Below are 23,812 nucleotides of genomic sequence, written 5' to 3'. Positions count from 1 at the left end.
CCCTATTTTAACCCTTACTGGTTCAGTAAGTAGAGTTTTAATCTGTGTGTTGGACACACCAATTACTTGGATAGCTTCGTCCGAGAGAGGAAGATTCTTTATATCAGCTGACCTGACAGTTGATCTCGTGGCCCCTGTGTCAACTAGAAAAGTGACACTTTCACCATTAATTTTCCCATCTACAAAAGGCCCTGCCTGGTCTATTTCTAGAGTTGCGCCAAGTACGCACTCCTCTTCCTCTCTTCGGCAATGTCAGAAGTCTCCCTCTGAGTCACTTCCCTCATTTTTCAGCCAGTACTGAGAAACTGCGCTTGCGCGTTTTGGTTTGATTACCTACTCTTCATCGTAGAATCCCGACTCCTGGCTGTACTTCTGAGATCCTCTTCTCTGTGGCAAGGGTGGTTTTGGCACCTGATTCTGCTGCTTATCAGCCTTCTGCTGTTGCCGATGGTGACCACACCCCTCACTCTGCACCTGTAAATTTAATGATGGATTATCATCAATAGTAGACGGTGGATTCTTACACTCGGATTTCCAGTGCCCCAATTTTCCACAGTTGTGGCATGGGAACTTTTTCTTGGCTTCCTCGATGTTCCCCTTTCCTTTTCCTGGACCAAACCTGGGTTCATTTCCTGGGTTATTTGCCTGTTCAACCAACTGAGCTTCCTGTCTTTCTGCAACTTTCACCTGTGCCCACATTGCCTTTTCTTTTAGCTTCCTCTGCTTTGCCTCAATCTCATCACTGAAGTATTTTGCATGTCTCAGGATCTCATCAATCTTCTTACTCTGCCAGTCTACGGTGTGCTGCCGTATCATTTCACTGATTTCAGGTCGCAAACCATACACAAATCTATACACAAAATGACTCAGATCCTTGTCACCCAGGTGTTCATCTCCACTGAACTGCTTAAAAGCTAGTATCAGTCTTTCATAGTAAGCATGGACTCATTCTTTCAATTCTTGGCGTGTTCGATCTATTTTAACCCAGTCTGTTTCCTTGGGGGGTACTTTTTTTCAAGAAGGCCATAACCTGCTCATATTTCTTCATTACTTCCGGATCTGGAGCTCCTGTTTTTGGATCTCTTGGGTATTCCTTAGTGGGCCAGTCTATGACTATTTTACATTCTGCCCACAGGTCTGCTGGTACAATTATATCAAACAGACTATTCAGGTCAATCCACAGTACTTTTGACAGCTTTACAAATCTGTCGACCTGTCGGTACCACTCAACGGGCTTTTCCCTTAGTCGAGGGAAATCATTTGTAAATGATAAAATATCCTGTCTGGTCCATGGGACATGTACGTACCCACCTCCTGGAATCTCTCTCATAGGGTAAGCTGTCACTGCCTTCTCTTTTTCTTTCAGGGGGAATGCCGAGTAAGTTCTATCTGCCCCATCCTCTCGCTTTCGGTACCATCTGTCTTTCCATCTTTCTACATCTCCCCATTTCTTCAGCAAAGCAATCATTTCCTTAATCTGTCCTGTTCGGCCTGCATTGTTCAGATTCTCAATGTCCTTATCTGCAAAATCCACTCGGTAAGGCTTTTGTAAAGCTTTTACCTTATCCATGTCAATTCCCAATTCATTGGCTATTCCTTTCAACCCGTCATGTATGTTCTTTGCTCTCCATGTGATACTCTTGCACAGGAAGAGGATCTCCCCTTCCTGATAATTCTTCAGTGTTTCTGTAGGGATTGTTCCTACTATCATCTCTTCCATCTCCATACGTAGCCTAGCTACATCAATTCCCTGTGATTCCTTTTCTTTTCTTTGTAAAGTTTTCAGCCAATCATTTAAATCTTCAGCAGTTATCACAGATTTTTCTGCACCCCCTGGTTCTGTCACTCTTTGCGGTTCTAAAATTGATCCTCTGTTCCCTTCTACACATCCAGAATTCAAACTTGAGTTAGTCTGCACACTCAATTCTCCTCCACATATGGTATGTCTCCACTGATTTTCTCCTGTTCTCCACTGTGTTTCTCCTGCTCTCATTTCTGCCTGCTCCGGAGGAACAATCAATCTATTGCTCACATATGGTACTGTCAAACCATTCTCACCCGTCCTCTGCTTGTCAAAAATCGGCATAACTGGGCCTATTGTCACAGGCACTGTAACTGCCTCAAGATTTTTAGTCAGTTCTCTGATTTTCTCTGTCAGTTCAAAAGTAGTTCTTGCTAGTTCTCTGGTCTTTTCATCCTCAAGTTCATTCTCTCTTTCTATCTCTCTTTCTTTCTCTCTCTTTCTCTCTCTTTCTCTCTCTCTATCTTTCTCTCTATCTCTCTCTCTCTCTCTCTCTCTCTCTCTCTTTCTATCTCTCTCTCTTTCTCTTTCCGCCAGAGAACAACTGCTTTTCAACCCAGGGGTGGTACCCTCTGTCTTAATAATCCGCAGGGTGTCTCTCATCGAGGTCACTGCTGTTCCTACCTCTGGTTCTCGTCTATTCGGGGGTGGTCTTTTATAGAGCATGTCCTCCAAGACATCATCATCAGACTCATTTGCCCCATATCTCCTGGGTTCTATATTATGTTCTTTCTCTGTACACTTTCTGTCTCCTGATTCCTCTGTCGTTCTTACAGGATATAATCCCTCGGTCATACTGGCATCACATCACCTTCTCATCCGGTCATGATGGGTTTCGCGATCATACTTTCGCCCAAACATGAACCTGTAGCTACCCCCACCCCTCTGTTTTTCTCGTTCATGCATTTCATCTTCCCATTCAGTCAATGCCTCAAACTGCGTTGGCCTAGGCCGAGGCTCTAGATTCATCATCTGCTCCCGTAAGTTCCTCAGTATGGCCAGATTGAATGAACCATGTTCCGGGAACGCTAACACTCCATCATCCTTCGTATACTTCACCCAGTTATCTAACCAAATACAGTTATGATACCCATACTTCGCAACCATGAAGGATGCCGGGGTTCTTATCGGGGGCAATAACTGTCCTTCCCTAGTCACTATATCTTTATCCTTGTCGAACCAGTTCTTTACTTTACTAAGCAAGGATTTCTTCTTCTTTTCCTCAGCCTGGTAGTACATTTTTCTTATTTTCCACAAGCTGTTTGCTCTTTCTACAACTGTACGATCTCTTTGTCCAATTGCAGCGCGACTCACACTAGCGCACCAATCCTGGAGCGTCTACGTCACTCTGTATGTCTCCCAATCCTAGCGCGGCGTACACTAGCACACCAATCACCGTGCTTCCACTGTTCTAACCCACTGTCCAATCACAGCGCGGTCTCCCTGACGTCAGCAGTCGCTGCAGTCGCTTCTGCTCCTGTCTCCTGTCTCTCGTCTACCCCTCCTTTAGTTACAACATACAAACATCTCCATTGTCTGCTTCGCTAGCCACAGAACAGCAAAAGACCTTTCCCACGAGAATTCTGCCTTTCCCGAGAGCAGCGCTTACCTCTGCCCTACTACAGAATCATTACTTCCGTTGATAAAGTAGCACATCCCTCTACTTTACCCTTCTAACAAGCACCAATTAACTGTTTCCTCCGGAATGCTCCTAAGAGTTTCACAATTAACCAGAATGTCTTCTCATTCACGCACTTTCACACCAGAAAATGTAGTTCATTCACACAGAATTCTGTCTTTCCCGAGAACAGCGAACATTCTGTCCTACTACAGAATTATATCACACGTTAACAAAGCAGCGCTTACCTCTGCCCTGTCCTTCTAACAAGCTCCGAAAATACCTATTACCTCTCTAGTGGTAAGCTTTAACGGAATGCCATACGGATCCCTGAGACCTAAGACCAGAGTTTCACAGATACCCTTCGCTATCATACACACTTCTCCCACACCGAAAATACGTTTCTAATGGCAACACACGGCGATGCTACCTCATCGAGCCCAGACAATGCGACGCGCAACTTCAATTGTCACACGTTTTCCCCTGTCTGCATACAGGGCCAACAATCCCGCCTTTTTCCGAGAGCAACACTCCCTCTGCTCTACTACGGAACTGTCACCGACTCCCTACGTCCCAGAAGCCGTTCACAATACATAAAACTCAACACAACTCCAACATATAGTGTTAGTACAAATTTCAATCAACACGCAATTTCGCCAGACCAAGACAATAGCAAACCATCATTCTGCTACCAAGAAACTGGTGCAGATCAGAGCTTCCGAATCCCCTCTACTTCCACGGACGGAGCGGTCTCACAGTCACACACGCAGACATACATCACACGCTGGTGGGGCCCATTTCACCAACATTCATCCTACCACTCTTATCCGTGCCATGTATAAGGGGAAACACACCTTTCAATACCTATCCAATCTGCCTGTACTTTGAGGTCAATGGCATCTGCTTAGTTGCTTTTAAATCTAGCGAAACATTGCAAAGAATACACAAATAAATTCAATAAACATGACCAGAAATAATTACCCGACACAGAAATTCCAACAGAATTATTTGTTTATCTAAAATTGTAAGAAAAGCCAATTAAATGCAAATTCATTTCTCTCATATTTACCTATTCTGTCTAAATGTCAGATCCTAAGTCAGAACCGGTCCTCTGTAGAAGAATTAGAGTATCCTGCTGTCATGTAGAGTCATCGTCCTCTCCGTCAGCATAGGGACCTCGGATCATCAGCTCGGGAAGAAGTGGCGCTAGACCTCTCTAGCCTACTAGTATTTATACTAAAATTTACATTCTATAAAGTTACAATTCTTTGTTCAGAACGGATGAATGGCGGAAATAATGTCATCTTGGTACATTTTCGATATTGTGCGAGATTTTCTCACACATAGATTGTCCCAAATAATGAATAGAAAAATTGAATGTCCATGACTAATTCGATACATCTACGGATGTCTCTACTGGATACATTTGTATCAAATAAGTTCATGAAGTCAATATTTCAAAATTGCAACAACTCCATCTTCCAGGGGCACTTGGCAGATTTCCTGGACTTGTCATCATGCTCATGGCTTTTCAGTTCATCGGAGGTGCAAGGTCACAGGCAGCGCGAAGCCTTTTTGTAAAATTTCCATCTACTCGAATGCAGGCTGCGGATGGTAGCCATTTTCGGGTAGGCCACATTAGACAACTTAAGTGAAAATAGACATAAAACAAAATTACTGCACGGAAATGATTATACAGTGTTATTCCCCTGCTAATACCCTTATGTGTGTGTATTTATCTAGCCATTTGCGACATCAAAAGCCATTAATGCATATTAATTATAAGCGCAAACACAATAACATCACATAAGCAACATCGATTTCTGTCAGTTTGCTCACCAACTTAGTTCACTTATTATTTTAGCCATGCAATAGCATTCCCACGTGTAATTCTTTTGTTAATAAGGTTGGTTAGACAACATTTGACAAACTTTTAATAATTAATAATCAGTAGTACTTTTAGTTATAACATGCGAAAATGAAACAGGTATTCGGTTTTAAAGTAAAAACCCTGCTCCATCACTCTCCTCTCCTGTGACTTCAGTTTTACTCTCGTCTTTGGCTTGGTCCAGTTAAATACCAACAGTTTAACTTCTATCAGTTCAGAAAAGATCTAGGACTTAGCTAAGCCTTTGCACCTTTGTCCATTACCTAGTTTCTTCCAAAGAACATATTACATTTACAGAAAACGTTTTCCAAAAACTAATTTACCATCAACATTCCATTAGGAGGTAATAAAGGCCTGCAATTTCCTTCCATACCCCTAGCACTGATCTCTCTCGTGTAGGTGCAGTTCATAGATCTTGTAGGAAAACCAGAATACTCTCAGTAAACGCTTTGTTCAACACAATACAATCCTAAATCTGGTATTGTTTTATGTACAATAAGTGCTAAGGTTTTTTTTTAACCAGCCTAGAAATAAATACACTGAAACTAGACAAGGCACCTTTGTAAACATTTCATAAGCTCATCACAATCTGAATTCATGTATAGAAATCCTGTTTTTCTTTGTGTTGCAGAGGTAAATCGCCCATCTCCGCATCACTTTCTCTGTAACCATGGAGAGTAAAGAGGAAGTAAGCAACACAGACAGCGGGATCATCGTGCAGTCAGGTACCGCAACCCTCAAGTCTACTAACCTGTGCACCTGGAGCATTTATCACCTAACTTGCCATTTCCCCCTTAACATAAACTTTAACGTTTAATTCGATGGTTATCTTTCTTAGACCAGTTACCTTTTAGGCTCCACTTACTAAGCAAGAATATATCAGTCGGCAATTAGAACTGTCTAGGAAGTAACCCGTCTTATGAATGTATGTACCTCACAGGGAAATACCGAAGCAGCGAAGAGAGGGTGGTAGACCAGAGGTCCGATTCAGGTTGTTTATAGAATTCTTAATGTCAAAGCCGTTATAATTATCTACAGGTTCGTACCTTATGAACTTTGCCCTTCTGTAAACTGTTGTCAACAAACTCCTTTGACACTTCCTTCTGGGAAGCTGTCCACTACTTCTAAATGAAACCTGTTGTAGACTGTTTTTATTGGTAGCAACGCTTTGAATGTAGTATTGATTTTCTTCAATGGTGAGTTCTAGCATCCTTGTTCTATTTCTGTAAGTAGTGTGTGGTGCATCTCTGCTGCAATTCAACTGACCATGTTCCTATGGTCAGTAGGAGATTTTCCTTGCACTGATAGGGTGTTGCTTTGTGTAATCTGTTGCCAGCTGTGCTTGTACAAGCATATTGATCTTACCAAGTCGCCACTTCATGAGTTACGCACAAAGTCAGTGTTAAATATATTCCCATATCTAGCTACAAGGTGTATTGCCTCCTTACAGCGGTACTAATTTGCCCTGAAACCACAAATGAAATGTCATGTTTCATAGGAATCAAACTTTGGCTAGGTTAGGCAGACAGTGAGTGTTTGTGACACGCCATACAGACACTCTTCCTAATTTCTTTATTGATCGATTCCTTCACTGAAAGAGGTAACACAAGTGGTAGAAAATTTCCAAAATGCAGAAATTTGTTACATTTACTAAAAAAAAATAGGAGTATACTAAAATAGTCTAGGTACTGTGTAAAGAAGACTGAGAATAGCTGTCCCATCTACTACACATATGAGGCTATTTTATTTATGTCGAAATCCTCCTCAGCCCAGTTCGGCATTTATTTCTGTTAATTGCTTTTAGGAAAAGTTACCTATCTAGATTAACCAGGTCCTCCATGACCCTGTATTTAACACACAAGGCATGATTTCCAACTTATAACGTTCACAATGAGTCTATCTTGTTTCATATATAAAAAATATTTCTTATGTCTCTGGCAAACTCAGTTAATATTCAAAATACTCATTTGAATCTGAGTTTCCAGTCCAAGCTATTTAGTTCGATACACAAAGCCTTATAAGAGTCCAATTAGGGAGACTCTGGGTCATTTCTCAATAATACACCCTTGTTTCTATAACAACTTGGAACACTGCGCTTCCTGCCCTCCTCTGACTTCCTTTCCTGTTTGAGGTTAAAGAATGGTCGCAAAATGATGACAGTTTGGGTAAGAAATAGTTTATAAAAAGGATAAAGATAGGGTAGATGGAACACGTTGTTGATTGACAGATCTGACATAATTGTAAACATTAAAGAATCAGTCAATGCACCTTGTGATCTGCCAGTAGATCACAAGGGGTCCAACTCGCAGCACACATTTTTGAAAGCCAGTGACGACATTTTTCACCAGATAACAACTGTGATGTAGGAATCCATCAAGGGGTCATCGGAACGCCTTGTGCATACAGACACCATGAAAGTTGTTTCATGACTTTGGACAGCAGAGTAGAACATTTTGGCAGCAGCGTTACGACGTGGGAGATGGATGTGGACAGAGCTTTGTTTGATTAAGTTTTGTTGTGAACTTTAAGCTTTTGTGACTAATGTTTTGTGAGTTTATTGTTTGTTGCAGAAGAAACCTACTCCCACACGTATCTTGCCATGCCCAAAAATGTGAAACTCAATATTTGATAGCTCTGTAGCCAAGGTCATGCATGTTAGGAAACTCAGGAATTTACAGAGTTGTACAGTGTCCCTTCCAGCCCAGGGCTTGTGCATTGGGCTGTCTACAGCTCGCTTTCATGGTCCAGCCAAATATTCTTTTTAAACCTGGATGCCTTGGGTCTGGTGACATCACATCTAGAATTGCAAAGCCATAGAGAACTCTTTACATGACAGGCCACAGAGCGACATGCCAAGGCCTTAGTAGTGATCTGATGCCCACAGCATCAAAATGGGATTCAGTTTGTGAGAAGTACTCAAAACACATCAGTTACTATCCGGATACAGAAGCACAACTGTCCTTTCAGAGCTGGGAGCCAAAACCTGTTCGCTAAATTCTTTAGGATCTATGTACCTCCTCACGCCTTATTTCTTATTATGTTTTTGAAGTTATAAAAAGAGCTTAAAATCAGATTCTATTAGATACTCAAGTTACACAACCTCTGGAAGCTCCGATTCAGAGGCAGTGGGCGTTCTCGGTTTCTTTTCCTGCACAGTAGACTGAGACAATTTTTAGTTACATATTTGTTTTCACAATGGGAGTTAAACTGAGTTTAACTGGATAGACAAGCTTGCCCGCCCCTTAACACTGGTGCATTGTTTCAGCAAGTATGCAATCGGATCCTACGGGACAGAAAATCTTCATTTTCAGAGATCATTATTTGATGATGCCTTTGGGTAGCGTGTGCGGGATTCTAGCACACTCCATGCATAGTGTTCAGGGCTAGAAACAGAACTCGTAGGATGTAGGTTTGATAATGAGTTAGTACATTTCTCATCTGGCAGAACATAATTATATCTATGACACCGTTATAAAAGACCACTGTGACGCAAGAATCAAACACAGTTGCATTCCAAAACTATGGGCATTGCGAATCCATGGAAGTAATTTTATGATTCAGGACCTCTGTTCTGTGTAATATCATTTGTTGGCATTTAACTGGCTTGCAAATGGTCTTCATGTTAACATCCTGCTGTTGTCCCTGTGATGGTTCAGAAACCATGCAGATGACAATTTGAGGCGTGTTCCATGTGTCCAGTGACCAGGACACAGGTGAGCCTTCTGTATGGCACAAGGCAATAAAATGATACTTTTAATAGGAGTATTAAAAATATCTATGAATGAAAGATGGGCACTTTCCTTGTTTGGAACCCCTGCCTATCTTAGCCATTTTCACGGGGACTTTTGGTGGTGCACAGGTAGACGCACTGGGAAATGAGTGAAGGAAGTAAGCCAGTCACGTGTAAGAGCGCTTGAAGTACAGTACACACTGCAGGCAGCGGTGGGGATACAGGGCATCACATGCAATCTGGAACCATTGTCAAATGGTTGCTCTTCAGTAAAGGGGCAGCAGCAGCAGTTTTGTGTCCTTGGAAAGGTAATGACTCCCTGTAGTTATGCTCTCATTTTAAACAGGTTTTCAAGGTATGTTTACATTTCTATTTTTTGAACTAGCAAAAACTTGGGGAACTTTTTCCTACTGCGCTTGATGGTATTACTGGAAGAAATGTCAAAGCTTGTCAGCCTGTCTGATTGTTGTGTTGATACTCATGATAAGTTTATTACATTTAATAGGCTATCTTATGGGTTGTACATTGTCCATATCATTAAACAATTTGAATGGCTTTCATCATGTAGTGCTAAGGCCCCCAGTGCCAGTAAGTTCTTTGGATGTTCTCTTCCTCGTATTGATCAATCAAAAGGTATACACTAAACAGTGTATTGCACAAGTGTAAAAAGCTTGGTACAAGTTACTACCAGGCAAGTGTTGATGTTTCAAGATTCTGGGCTATATTTCCATCTTGCAGTCTGCTTGGTGTGCCAATGCTCATAGTGTAATATTGGCATGCCTCAGACCCCAACACTGGATTTCTACAAGTTACATAAATATTAAGTATCTTACAAATTAGTTTGTTCTGCAAGTAGCCACTTTTTTGCTCGCATCCTATGTAGGTTTATAATTACACTAGAGCTACATAATAAGGGGTATCATGTGCCAACTCTCCTAGCATCGAAACATACCTCTGCCAAAGGAGGGTCTCACTCTGGACGTGCAACATATGGACTTCGTTCTCTGCAGAAGTGATGTGTTGTCCAGCAAAAGAAGGTTGACTTGCTTTCTGAGTTCTGCCTCTTGCCCCCTCAGGTTCTGAAAGCCCAATTGCACCCATGAAGGACCTGACCCAGGCTATCAAGAAGCAGCAGAAGGCTTTGGAGGAGAAGCTGGAGGCCTGCCTGCATGAGCTCAAGATCATTTGCCTGCGGGAAGCGGTAGGTGACCAGAGTATTGTATTCTTTGGACCTCCTGGAGGGCAACTGGCGGGTACTGCATAGGGTCTTTTCTCCAAAATAGTTCTCAAGAGAAGAGTTTCCCCGAAATAGTTCCTCAGTCCAGAACAATGGTTTTACCAAGAGGGTTCTTCAGAATGTGTTTCTATAGCACAAAACAGTGGTACCTGTCCTTGCCAAAGGCTCATCAGGATTTCGTATCCGAAGAAATATCAGAGCAATTGCTCCCCACAGTGAATAAGAAGGCAACCGTCCCACTACAGATGGTACACTTGATAAGTGTATCCTCCTGTTATACTAGGTAAAGGCTGCTTATCCCATAGTATGATGCTTCCTGCTTCAAAAGGACGACAAAAACACCTCTACCTCTCTAACCCAGGGAGATGTGTCCCCTCCCTACCCATCAAAGCAGGTATGTGGGACCTCACAGAGCAGAGAGACCAGAGGAAGTAACAATGTCCACCCCAATTTGAGTTCAGAGACCCCTTTCAAAGCCCTTCCTCGCTCTTGAGTTCTAGCATTTCCACCCAGTAAGAAAAAGTGTTCTCCTACACAGTACATAAGAGTGCCTTTTCATCATTAGGGCTGGTGATGTTCTGCTTTTGCTATAGCGCACTGCATCGGAAATAAATATACTTGAGTAAATATTTTTGGCCCTACTTCTAAGAACATGTTAATTGATCCACCAGGTGGTGTGGAGAATAGACATCCCTATGCCTTTTAACAAATTGTGCTTTAGTGACCTACTATCCCTGGCACTAACTGATATATAAACGTTTTCCTTATGTAGGAGCTGACAGGAAAGGTACCTGCAGAATTTCCACTGAAGCCTGGAGAAAAGGCCCTTCAAATCCGGCGAAGGGTGGGGACCACCTTCCGACTAGATGAGAAGACTGTCATCTCCCGAACAGAGGTAAGCGCTTTGAAGCTAGATCTTAGGTGCTGTAGTGTACAAGTGAGGTCTCTCTCTGCTTCCACAGAGGCTGAAGAGAGCAGAGGCTCAGCCCCACGCGTGGAGAGGTGCCCAGATCGGCAGTCTAAACCAGAGGGGGGATTCCATTCACTTCCCAATAGTTCTTAAACATGAAATAGTTTGGATTCCCACCACCCACATAGAGCAATCTCACTTTATGAAGGGAGAGGTGGGGTCACGGTGCACACACCTGTAGCAATTTGGTAGAAATAAATAATGTAATAATAGCATTGTTTCACGTTCATAGAATTGCTGTGTGTTTTGTTTGTTATTTGAAGACTAGGTTAGCACTTGTTTGTAGGATAGAAATACATGCAGCAGGCTATCGTTGAGGTTTGTGGGTCCTTGCTTGTGTGCTTCAGATCAAGAGCGAGCTGATGCAAGTCAATCAATCAGGGATTTTAAAGCTCGCTACTCACCTGTGAGGGTCTCATGGCGCTGGAGGGGGGTGGGTAAGGGGGGTAGGTTAGTGCTCCGGATCAGTCGAAGAACCAGGTCTTGAGGCTCCTCCTGAAGGTGTGCAGAGTGGGGGAGCGTCTGATGTTGACGGGGAGCTTGTTCCAGGCCTTTGCTGTGACGTAGGAGAAGGCTTTTCCTCCTGCTCTGGTTCTGCGGATGCGTGGGGTCTCTGCCAGGGCAAGGTCGGCGGAGCGGAGGTTCCTTTTGGGTATGTGGAAGGAGACTCTTTCTTTGAGGTATTTGGGTCCAATGTTGTGGAGGGATTTGTAGGCGTGTGTGAGTAGCGTGAAGGTTTTGCAGTGTGAATCTTTCTGGATTCACTATGCTGTGCATTATTCTGCCATCTAGTGGTTGGGTCCGAAATTGTAGTCTTTTTTTTCTCTTTTTTTTTTCGTGGCCAGGTGGGCGTCGACATACCACCATTTGGTGTCCTTCGTGACGTTGACGCGCTTCCTCCGGAAGCTTCCACCTTTGGTCGCCATCTTCAGATTCTTTTTTCCGCCGTTGGGTCTGGATCGTTACCGAAGAGTTCCAGAGAGTTGAAGAGAGAATCGACAAAAATAGCAGAAAATCGACGATAATCATAGATTTGCACCCCGACTACAGGTCAGGCAACCGGTACGATGAAGGAGAAGGTTTTCAGCCAAGATCTCGACGTTCAACGGAAAATGCGCACACATGGGGCTCCTTGAGTGCGGGAATGGACAAAACACCTTTCAAGTTTTGCACCAATTGCCACCACAAATACGCCTAGAAGGACCAGCATCCGGTCTGCAACCTCTGCCTGCCGCTCGACCACAATAGCGAGGACTGCAACGTGTGCTCGGCGTTCACACCCAAGACCCTCAGAGTAAGAGAGAGGCAGAGAAGGGCAAACTACAGCATGCAGGGGCAACGTCCATCACTCCGAGACTTGGTCCTCTCCAGTGGAGGGAAGGACAACATCGCAGAAGGATCGGAGGACTGCACGGTCGTCGAAGTCCAAAAGAAAACGTAGAAGGAGGTAAGAGAGTTGCCGACCCACAGACACTCGAGCAACACTCGTAAGAGTGAAGCAAAGTCCTCGAAGGGGGCATTGCTGTCGAAGAACTCGGCAAAAGCAACAGCACCCAAGGACAAGAAGCCCAGCGGATCCTTCGAAAAGGACTCTCAGTCGGCAAAAACCCACTAAAAAATCAAGGTCGTCGAAGGATGCCCCCGAAAAGGACACCTCGACGCCGAGAAAAGAAGGGTCAACTTTGACTTCGAATGGTAGGGGACGCAACCTACCTAGTACATCGCACCAAACCTTCCAACAAGGTTATCAAGGAAACGGCCAGGGCCAGCAGCAGCAGGGACAGCAGCAGCAGAACTGGCAGTACCAGCCATGAGGCCAGTCCTTTCGAGGGCGCTCAAACGGACGAGGACAGGCACGGAGAGGAGGGCAACAACCCAACTCCAAGTAACTTCGCCATAAGGCAAGCGCCCACCCTAACAACACATCTAGGGGGGCATCAAAACAGAAGACAAAACCTGATTTTATAAAACAAACAGTTCCTCGAACATATAACACCAGTAGGAGGCAGAATAAGGGACTTCCTCCAGGAATGGAGGACAGTCACAACAGACAAATGGATACTAAACATCATACAATACGGCTACTGTATAGAGCTAGAGAAACAACCTCCAAACAGAAGACCAAAGAACAAGGTGCACTCAGCAAAGGAACCTTCGCTCTTGCTACTAGAAGCGCAGGAACTGTTCAGCAAGAAGGCAGTAGAAATAGTGCCGTACAAGGAAAGGAACAAGGGGGTCTACTCCACATACTTCCTCGTACCAAAAGTGGACGAAACACTAAGATTCCAGATCTAAGGTTCTTAAACACGTTCATAAGGACACAAAGATTCAAAATGACATCTCTGCAAGAGGTAATACCCCAGATACAGGAGGGGGAATTACATGGCAACTATAGACTTAAAAGACGCATACCTACACATCCCCATCAACAAAGAATACAAACGCCTACAGGTTTGTTATCAACCAAACTCACTACCAGTTCGCAGTACTAGCATTCTGACTCAAATCTGCACCAAGGGTGTTTACAAAGTGCCTAGCAGCAGTAGCAGGGCACCTAAGGAGGCAAGGGATACACGTATACCCCTACCTCGACGACTGGCTCGTAAAAGCAAGCTCTTACAGCTAATGCAAACAACACATCCAGCAGGTGATACAAACACTAATCCAACTGGATTTTTCAATCCATTGGGGAAAATCTTCAATAGAACAGGAACAGGTGAAGATATTCTTAGGAGCAGCGATAAACACCATACAGGGCAAGGTGTTCCTCAGCACAAAGAGAACCTTGACAATACTGAAGGAGACAGGTCTTTACCGCAGGGGTCAAGCTCTGACAGTGTGGACCGTGAGCAAGCTAATGGGAATGATGGCGTCATGCATACACCTGGTCCCAAATATTTGCCTCCACATGAGACCGTTCCAGGAATGGATACAGCAGCAATGGTCACAGGCAACAGGGAGTTGGGAAGATCTAGTGGTTGTCACACACGCAGTGCATCAGGAAATAGCGTGGTGGAACAAGGAAAACATGTCACGGGGAAACCATTCACACAGTCAACTCCAACAGTGACCATCACAACAGACGCCTCCCAGCTGGGGTGGGGCGCGCACACAAACAAACTCAAGGTGAGGGGGTTATGGTCGCAGCAGGATGCGGCCAAACACATCAACTACCTAGAGCTAAAAACAGTGTTCCTAGCCTTAAAAGCCTTTCAGAAGGAGCTGTACGGAAACAGGGTGTTGATCCAGACAGACAACACAACTACCATGTTCTATATCAACAAACAAGGAGGAACACAATCCGTAGCACTATCAGGGCTAGCACAGGAAATATGGACATGGGCCATTCCACTAAGGATAGACCTACTAGCAATACATCTCCCATGAAAGGACAATGTGGAAGTAGACAGACTCAGCAGGCAAGCGTCAGCATCCCACGAATGGGAGCTCAACCAACAGGAAATAGAGAAACTATTCCGTAAATGGGGTACACCGCAAATAGACCTATTTGTCACACAACAAAATGCAAAATGCCAGCACTTTGCATCCTGACAACCAGACCATCGGTCCCAAGGCAATTCGCTATGGATAAGTTGGTCAAAGACATTTACATATGCTTTTCCCCCGATACCACTGATACACAGGGTACTCAACAAATGCAGGGTCAGCAACATGACGATAATACTAATAGCACCTCATTGGGCCAGACCGTCTTGGTTCTCACAAATAGTAGAAATGGCGCAAGCACCAGCACACAGATTCACAAAGAGAAGGGACCTGTTAACGATGCAGGACGGAAGGGTGCTACACCCAGAGCCAGAGAGCCTCAGCCTAGCAGCATGGCTCCTGAAGACCTAGAATTTACCCACCTCAATCTACCAGCAAGCACAATGGCGGTGATCAGGGAGGCAAGGAGACCTACCACAAGGAAGTGCTACGTAGCAAAGTGGAGAAGATTCTCAGAATGGTGCATTAGGGAGAAACTGCAAAGGAAAATTACAAGGGAATCAACAGTACTCAAATACGTAACGCATCTACTACAAAATAAACTAAGCTACACATCCCTAAGGGTGCACTTAGAGGCGATAGTGACTTACACAAGAGGAGAAACAGGAAAAAGCTTCTTCACCTCCCAAGTAGTTAAAAGATTTCTAGAAGGGGCAAAGAGAATCGCACCTCCAAACAGAATGCTAGCACCTGCATGGAACCTCAACGTAGTGCTAACTCAATTAATGAAAGCACCATTTGAGCCTATTCACAAAGCTACACTGCACATGCTCACGCTAAAAACAGCCTTCTTAGTAGCTATCACATCGCTACGAAGAGTGAGTGAATTGCAAGCGCTAACACTTCAAAAGCCTTACCTACAGATACACAATGATAGGATTGTAATGAGAACGGACCCACATTACATGCCAAAGGTGGTGTCATGGTTCCACATCAATCAGACAATCCAAATACCAACTTTTTTCCAAAAACCAACCACAAGCACAGCAAGGGTGCTACACACACTGGACGCCAGGAGGGCAGTAATGCACTATATAGAGAGGACAAAGGAGTGCAGAAAGACAAAGCAGTTCTTTGTATCCTTTGCCAGCAGTATTTTGGGACGACCAGTTACCAAAAATACCTTTGCACGGTGGATTGCACAAACTATACAACTCTGCCACAAACAAGCAGGACAACAGTTACAAGGAGCAAGGAAGAAAGGAGCAACAATTGCGTTTCTAGCAAACACGCCTATTCAAGACTTTTGCCAAGCCGCAACATGGTCTTCAGTGCACATGTTCAGTAAGCACTACTGTGTAGATATTCAAATGAACAAGGAAGCGCAAGTGGGACAGAAGGTCTTACAACAAGTCAATATAACTTTATTTCGGAGAAGATCTCCATAAAAGATACATAAAATTGTACAATTATAGTGCTATTAAAATATTTAAAAAGAAAAACGTGCATAATATTGATTAAAAGATAATTTAAGATGTTTAAAAAACATTTAGAACCAGGACATCTATATGGCCACTCATTACAACAAACATATACAATTTGAGCCAGTACAAGTTGAATCAAGTAGACGTTTTCAAGTACCGTCTCCTTGTTTGCCAGAAAGCCCCCAGAAATTTGGCCACAGCAAACACAATGTGGGGAGCCATTTCACTCTTCAGAATTCTGAACGCTTCATTGCACCTAGTAAACCCCAAATTCCTACAAATGGGGACAATCCATTTTCTCCGCACCTCGCTATAGACCGGACAGAAGAATATGATATGCAATTCAGTTTCATCACTTATTCTGCAGGCCGGGCAAGTGCTGGGGGCGGACTCAATCCAATGGCTAGTAAATGCACGGATTGGCAGGGACCCATGCCTCCATTGCAAGAACAGCTTCCTTATTTGTACTGGATATATATTATCCAAGGCTGGTTCCAGGCTATAAACATTTTTTATACAAATAAATTGCTCCGTAAGGGTCCCGGGAGTTTTGGAAGGGAGCAATGCGGGAGCCTTAGAATCATAATAGATTTTAGTGAGGGCCTTTTTTGAGAGCCTAGGGCAAGCCTCGAGAGGATCATTCCATATGGTATCCAGGCCTAGGCCCATCAGACTACTCCTCACAAATTTGAGCCAGCTAATATTCCCCGAGTTCGGAAGGCTGAGGACTTCCTGCAAGCCCTGCCTGTAGTGGATCAATTCGGGCACCGTCCACAATCTGCGCCAGTAGATCAGAGGACGGAGCGCCAGATCTTCTTCCAGGGGTCTAATACCTAGGTCAAGTCTTAATGGCACTAAAGGTGTGCTTGGGGGGAGGGCTACTAAGCACCTAAGAAACCTGTTCTCCTCCTTGGCCAGAGAAGACGAGACTTTATGGCCCTATAATTCACTGCCATAAGTAACGGCTCCTCTGGCTTGGGCCCTATAAATGTGGAGCGGAGGGCCTATAGGTTTGAGAGTCGACCTATTCTTCCCCAGCAACCTCAGTATCCCGCCCACGTGTTGAACTAGTTTTAGCTTAGCTTTCTCCTGATGCGGACCCCACCCCATTTTCTCATTAAGGGTTACACCAAGGTATTCGAAGGTGTTAACCCTTTCTAGCGTATTATTTCCAATGCGAGGAATGCAGTGGAATCTAAGCGGGGGGTTGAAGGCCATAAATTTGGTCTTCGTGGTGTTAATCTCCAGTCCGTGCTCTCTGCAGAAGTCCACAAAGCCGTCCAGAACACGCTGGATTCCCATCGGTGACTTGGAGAGGAGGAGGGTGTCATCCGCAAACATAATTGCCGGAACCCTCCTCCCTGCCAGCTTTGGGACGTCAGAATTAGGGACCCCATTAAGGTGGTCGATGACCCCGTTGACAAAGAGGCAGAACAGGGTCGGTGCGAGTACGCACCCCTGTCTTACCCCTCTGCCAACGGGAAACTTGTTGGATAGGGCGCCCTGCTTACCACACGTAGGTGTTGGTATGAAGTCAGATAATCATCGACAGTAAGGCGCTCGGTACCCCCATTCTGGCCAGCACTTCCCACAGCTTACCTCGTGGAACCAGGTCAAAGGCCGCCCTCAGGTCCACAAACACAGTATAGAGGCTGCCACCCTCCAACTGTATTGTTTTCCAATATATGAGGGAAAGCCTGAAGACCTGGTCCACGGTAGAAACCTTTTGTCGAGACCCAGCCTGAAGAGGGCTCAAGATTTCCCTATCTTCGATCCAGTCCGATAGGCGATCCAGCAGAAGCCTCGCGAAAAGCTTCTGAGGGACGTCTATCAGGCTGATCGGTCTGTAATTGGCCGGAAGCAGAGGTGAACCCCTTTTGAATATGGGGACAATCTCTGCCCCCAGCCAAGTAGAGGGAACCGGCATACCGTGGACGATGGCATTGAAGAGTACGAGGAAGTAGGGGGCCCAGATTCTAACCTCGTGTTTTAAGAGGTCTCCTGGGAGCTTATCAAGTCCTGGCGCTTTTCCCAAGGAAAGGCGAGCAATCGCCATTTCCAGATCCTTTAAGGTAAAATCTTCCAACATGGGAGAATTGCCACTGGTTAGGGACGCTATCTCTCCAACCTCGGTTCCCAGGTGATCCAGGCCTACTACACTATAGAGGGAAGAAAAGTGTTCCTCCCACACTGCGGGCGCAATATTAGCCTCTATAGCCAGAGCAGGCTCGACAGAGCCATATTTCACTATTTGCCAGAACTTCCTGGAGTCTCTGACTTTGAGAGCTGTTGCCATTTCTGACCAGTTCTCCCAGTCCCAGTCTATTTTGGCATTTTCGAGGAGGAGCTTATAAGCGGCCCGCCTTTCCGTAATAGCCAGATGGACCTCCCTATTTTTAAGTGCCTGTAGGAGGTCTGCCTTGGCTTTCCTGCAGCTAGCATTGAACCAAGATGCTTTTTCCCTTCTCACTTTCCTCTCCCGGACCACTGGGTTCAATACCTCAGCAAGGTTATTACACAGGGACAGATGAATATCCCCCAGGGAGCGGCAACCATCGGGCGAAGACAATTGTGGGAGGAGCCTACCCACCTTCTCGAGGGCTGGGGCCACTAGCTTATAAATCGCCTGAATGCGATTTGGTTTTTCCAAAAGTTTTTCCCACCTTATTCTTCTCCTGCTACTGGATATAGTTAAACTTGTCGCCACTGCTTTGTTTTCTACCACAACAGGATAAAGGAATCCGTCGGCTGCAAAAGAGAGGGACAGGCCATTGTGCTCACTATCCGGCCTAGGGACTATTTTAAATTCTTTAACTAGTTTCCAGTCCTGTAATCTAGTTAGTATGTAGTCTATCCGGGACTCGTGGCCTAGTCTGTTGAAAGTTGGTCGCGGTGGTATGTCACCTTTGAACCTGCCGTTGCAAGCTCTAAGTGAGTTTACAAGGGTTATAGTTGTTAGTTGGGATACAAGTGGTGAACATGCCCTGACCGGGGGGCCCGCAATAATTGGAATGTCCCAGAGATCGTCCTCCTCACTACTGACCCCGTCTAGATATGTCGGGAGTGGTTCATACTGAATGTTAAAATCACCTCCGACAAGGAGTGTTGATGAGCTAGAGACAGAGTCAAGAAATGTAGCCAGGTCCTCCATTGTCCCTGAAGTACCCGCTACTCCAACCGGTCTTGAATATACATTTACCAATGTTAGACCCCTCCCAGTGGGCCAACACAAGGCCACGCACAGAATATCCAAAGAGTTTGTTTCTACAATCTCTGCCTTGCAGCCGAGATGAGAAGCAACCCATATTGACAGGCCACCAGACGGAGGTCCCTTCCCACCCCATGTGGCTAGAACATTAAAAGTTGCGAACCCAGCATAGCAATGGTTCTCTCTGGCCCATGTCTCCTGGAACATACATATATCATAATTTTTGATGAAGTCTTCCCAATCACAACAATCTAGTTTGTTGGGTAACCCCGCTATGTTCCAGGATAGGATTTCTAGAAACCTCGAATCCTTCTCTGTATTAGTGGCAATCTCAGCGGGAATAGTTTGATCTGACCCGGGGGGGGCCGAATCCCCAGTGGTAGAGTGTTCGCTGGCTGGGATAGCCCGTGGCAAAGAGACCTTCCTTGGTAAGCACCCTCCCACCCCTGTTTTCCTCTTACCCCCAGAGGTTGGACAGACAGTATGCTCCCCTTTGGGATTATACCGTCAATCCACAGCATCAAGGCAGTCAAATCTGTTGAAGTGAGTAAAGCGAGTAAATGGGACCCCATTCAGACCCGGGGTTGGTTGGTTCCATCTATTTATACCCCAGGGATCCCCTTGGGGAAGGACTCTTCTCCCTTGGTGCAACTTTCTCGGGCCCACCCATGTCCAACCCTCATCGCCTCCCTCCGCAGACCGCTCTAATCTGTTGGGATAGAAGGCCGATAAGGGAAGTGTCTGTATGGTGGTATGTGGGGAGCCCCCGACCCAATTACAGATGTAAGCAACTGTTCTTGGGTCTCTGAAATTAACCAGGACGCAGTCCCCTGTGCCCCTTTTAACTGACTCGCCTACCCACGGAACCCGCCTTGCCAGAATAACCTCGTTGTGCATACCCGGGGGTAGGGGCCTGAATTTATTGAGCCAATCTATGGTCTTATTTTTGATAGAAGTGGGAGTCTCATTGGAGCCCTCAGCAAGCTCAGGGACACCAGTGAGGACTACCACATAGGGAGCGGCACCTGGAGGTAGATGGGGTGGTCTCCTGGCGAAGTTAGAATCGGGGATCTTCATTAGAGGTTGCATGGTTTGCTCCCTAGGATATGGATTGGGTCCCTTTGGCAGATTTACCGGGGGATTAGGTCCCTGCAACTGAATAACAGGTGTTGCTATCACAGGAATTTTGCTGATAGTGTCCCCCCTTGGAGGTATAGGTGGGGGGAGTGGTGGGGAAGGGTTTGGAATACCCCGTGGTATGTAGTTGCTTGGGACTAAATTGTTGGAACCAGATGTAGTGGGTAGGGTAGTGGCTGAACTGAATGGATTCGTTGAGTAGGTAAATGATGTTGCGGGAGCTAAATCTCCCCTCGCTACACACTTCAAGCAGGTACCACTGCTGTTTTGTGGTACCTTCAGTGTCCCTACACCCTTTACCAGATCTTTCATTAAATCCTCTAATCTAGTCAGCCTCCCCTCTTCTTTCCCTAGCCCACGGGTAGATTCCGTATGGGTTTGCTGAATAGCATTTATACCTTCCTCAATACCACTTAGTCTAACCTCTAGCCGTGTTAATCTGGCTTCAAGAAGATCCGTCAAGCATTCTGTGGCGGAGCTCAGGTCTCTATCCCCCAATTGCACTTCCCCGTCAGCGTTGGGAATTGCGGGAGAACTGCTTGACAGTAGGGGGGTAGCTTCTGCCCTCGGGTTGGTGTTATATACCTGGGGGTTCCTCCCTTGACCCTTGCTCATATTCCGTGAGAATTGGGGTTTATCATGCTTTGGGATTTTGGATTTTTTGGGTTTTTCCCCCCTCAAACCCCCTGTGCATTGTTTCCTTTTCTTAATTGCACCTTCGCGTTGACCTAGCTCTGGGGTCTTATACCTAAGTACAGGGCCTTGCGGAGGTTGGGTAGAGGGGACAAGGAGGGGGCTTTGGGAATCACCTTGAGTATCGGAGATAACAAAGTTAGTTAGGGGTTGTGCATCACCAACTAGCCCTATTAGTGGAGGTGTTAAGCTCAGATCCCTGGAATTCTCCGAAGGACCCTGCTGAATAGGTGATATAGCCCTAGCAATAGCCCCCAGGGAGGAGCGTTTCGATGCAGCTAGGCCCTGTGAAAGTCTCCTCTCAAGTGTGGTAATTTCTTTATCCAGTACAGAATTGGCCCTTATAATGAAGTTGTCCATAGTCCCCAGAGTGGAAAGTGTTTGAGCTCCAGACCTTGCAGCGGTGCTCCTGGTTTCCCTTGCAGCCATGGCCGGCTGTTCGTGACAAAAATGATATAATAATAAACACAACTCAGACCTATCCCCTGACAAGGCCTTTGTCTGGAGTGAGGCAGTGAAGAGGGGTACAGTCAGTTCTCGGGCTGGTTGCGGCGTGCCTGCTCCAAACACCAATGACTATTAAGTATAACGTTTAACGCAGAGCACTCACCCAGGGGGATGTCCAGTCCTGTCTCTTACTGCCTCAAACGGCCCGCTCTTTGCCCGGTCTTCGCCCCGGCTATCGTCCCGCACGCGTCCCGCTATCGCGTGAGGGCAGTGGTGTGGTAATAGAGACGAAATAGGGGGCGGAGATAGGGGAGGAGTCAGGAAGAGGGCCAGGTGCAGCAGGCATGTGTCCAGCGCGCACAGCTCCCTGGTCCTCGCAGTCCTGGATGCGATGATAGCAGATGGCAAACTCTCCCCTACGGCAGCTGTGAGCAGGCAACAGGGCGTCCTATGCGGTGATGGTATCCAAATAGCAAAGGCAAGCCCCAGAGTCCCGTGGTCAGGCAACAATCCTCGAGCGGCTCCCGCGTAGCGGGGGCCGCGAGTCGTGATAAAGACTAAGGGGAGGAGTCAGGAAGAGGGCCAGGTGCAGCCAATGTGCAGCGCGCACAGCTCCCTGGTCCTCGCAGTCCTGGATGCGATGATAGCAGATGGCAAACTCTCCCCTACGGCAGCTGTGAGCAGGCAACAGGGCGTCCTATGCGGTGATGGTATCCAAATAGCAAAGGCAAGCCCCAGAGTCCCGTGGTCAGGCAACAATCCTCGAGCGGCACATATTCAGTAACCAGAACTCATCTTCCACCCAGCCACCACAATAACAATAAACCGCTACAAAGTCTATGCACAGCATGGTGAATCCAGAAAGATTCACGCTGCGAAATATATAGTTTCTTACCTGTTGGTGTTTAGTTTTGCAGCTTGAAGACTTTCTGGATTCTCTAGCGATTCCACCCTCCTCCGCCAGAAGGATGAGACAGGAGGAAAAGGATTAAAACAGGAATAAGAATTTAAAGGTTAAAAGAAGAGAAAGAGTAACACAAGACAAGAAAAAAAAATCCGAAGATGGCGACCAAAGGTGGAAGATTCCGGAGGAAGCGCGTCGGCGTCACGAAGGACACCAAATGGTGGTATGTCGATGCCCACCTGGGCCACGAAAAAAAAGAGAGAAAAAAAGACTAAAATTCCGGACCCAACCACTAGATGGCGGAATAATGCACAGCATACTGAATCCAGAAAGTCTTCAAGCTGCAAAACTACACTAACAGGTAAGAAACTATACGTTACTCTCTTCTCGATGGGAAGCTAGTGGTGGGTGCTGGGTCATGTGCTCATGTCATGGGGTTCCGAGGACGAGTCTGGCTGTGGTGTTCTGGATGATTTGGAGCTTGTGTAGCAGGGATTTGTTGACTCCGGCGTATAGGGCGTTACCGTAGTCCAGTCTGCTAGTTATGAGTGCATGGGTGACGGTCTCCTCTTAAAGGTCTTGCAGAGGATGCGAAGGAAGTTGAAGCAGGTGAAGGTGACGGCGTTGATCTGGCGGGTCATGGTGAGAGAGGAGTCTAGAATGATGCCGAGGTTTTGAGCGTGGTCTGTTGGAGTGGGTGGGTTTCGGAGGGCGGAGGGCCTAGGAGGTGGAGGAGGGTCCAAGGACGAGGACCTCGGTCTTCTCTGAGTTAAGCTTATTCCCAAGACACAGCTTGCTGAAACCTTTTGTTGAAATAGATGTGTTGGTGCCAGTATTGGAAAAGGACTAGTTTCTACAAGTGAGGACTGAAACAATTTTTTAAAATGGTTTGGTCCCAGTGCTCAAATAGTAGAGGAAGGTGCAGTCAAGACAGAGGTACATTGTTTGAGGTGTGTGTTGATTCCCTCGCCAGAATGGGAGTTGTTGCAAGTCATGATTGAGATGCTTTGTTGGGCTGTGAGCCCCAGATTTGGAGGACATGGCAGGTCAGGGCGGATGCTCACCAGTCAAACAGGCTGCACTATTTTTGACCATCGTTTACCTGTCCCACCCTTCATTCTCTTTTCACTCTGTGTTTTTCAGACTGTTGCTGTCCGCTCCCTTGCCTGCAAGCAATTGTCACTGTGCCAAACACATTTCCTTTCACCTGCCCATCTCCACCCGTGGACTCCTGACCTATAAACACTA

At 45.9% G+C, this 23,812-nt stretch overlaps 1 protein-coding gene across 7 annotated transcripts in view; it reads left to right on the top strand.

Annotated features, from left to right (window-relative positions):
- The window catches only part of LOC146871529 (innate immunity activator protein-like), a 375,144-nt gene that overhangs the window by 319,521 nt on the left and 31,811 nt on the right, over positions 1-23,812 (top strand). For all 7 annotated transcript variants that reach the window (XM_085651157.1, XM_085651149.1, XM_085651154.1 and 4 more), the window contains 3 exons: positions 5,939-6,032; positions 10,114-10,238; positions 11,047-11,169. In XM_085651157.1, the coding sequence (XP_085507283.1) occupies positions 5,978-6,032; positions 10,114-10,238; positions 11,047-11,169 (303 nt within the window). In that variant the 5' untranslated portion in view covers positions 5,939-5,977. The remainder of the gene's footprint in view (positions 1-5,938; positions 6,033-10,113; positions 10,239-11,046; positions 11,170-23,812) is intronic.

This window comes from Triturus cristatus, chromosome 1_1 (genome assembly GCF_964204655.1).
Source record: "Triturus cristatus chromosome 1_1, aTriCri1.1, whole genome shotgun sequence".
Lineage (NCBI taxonomy): Eukaryota > Metazoa > Chordata > Amphibia > Caudata > Salamandridae > Triturus > Triturus cristatus.
Note: the sequence above shows the minus strand (reverse complement) of the source record. Positions and strands in the feature narration are given on the sequence as shown.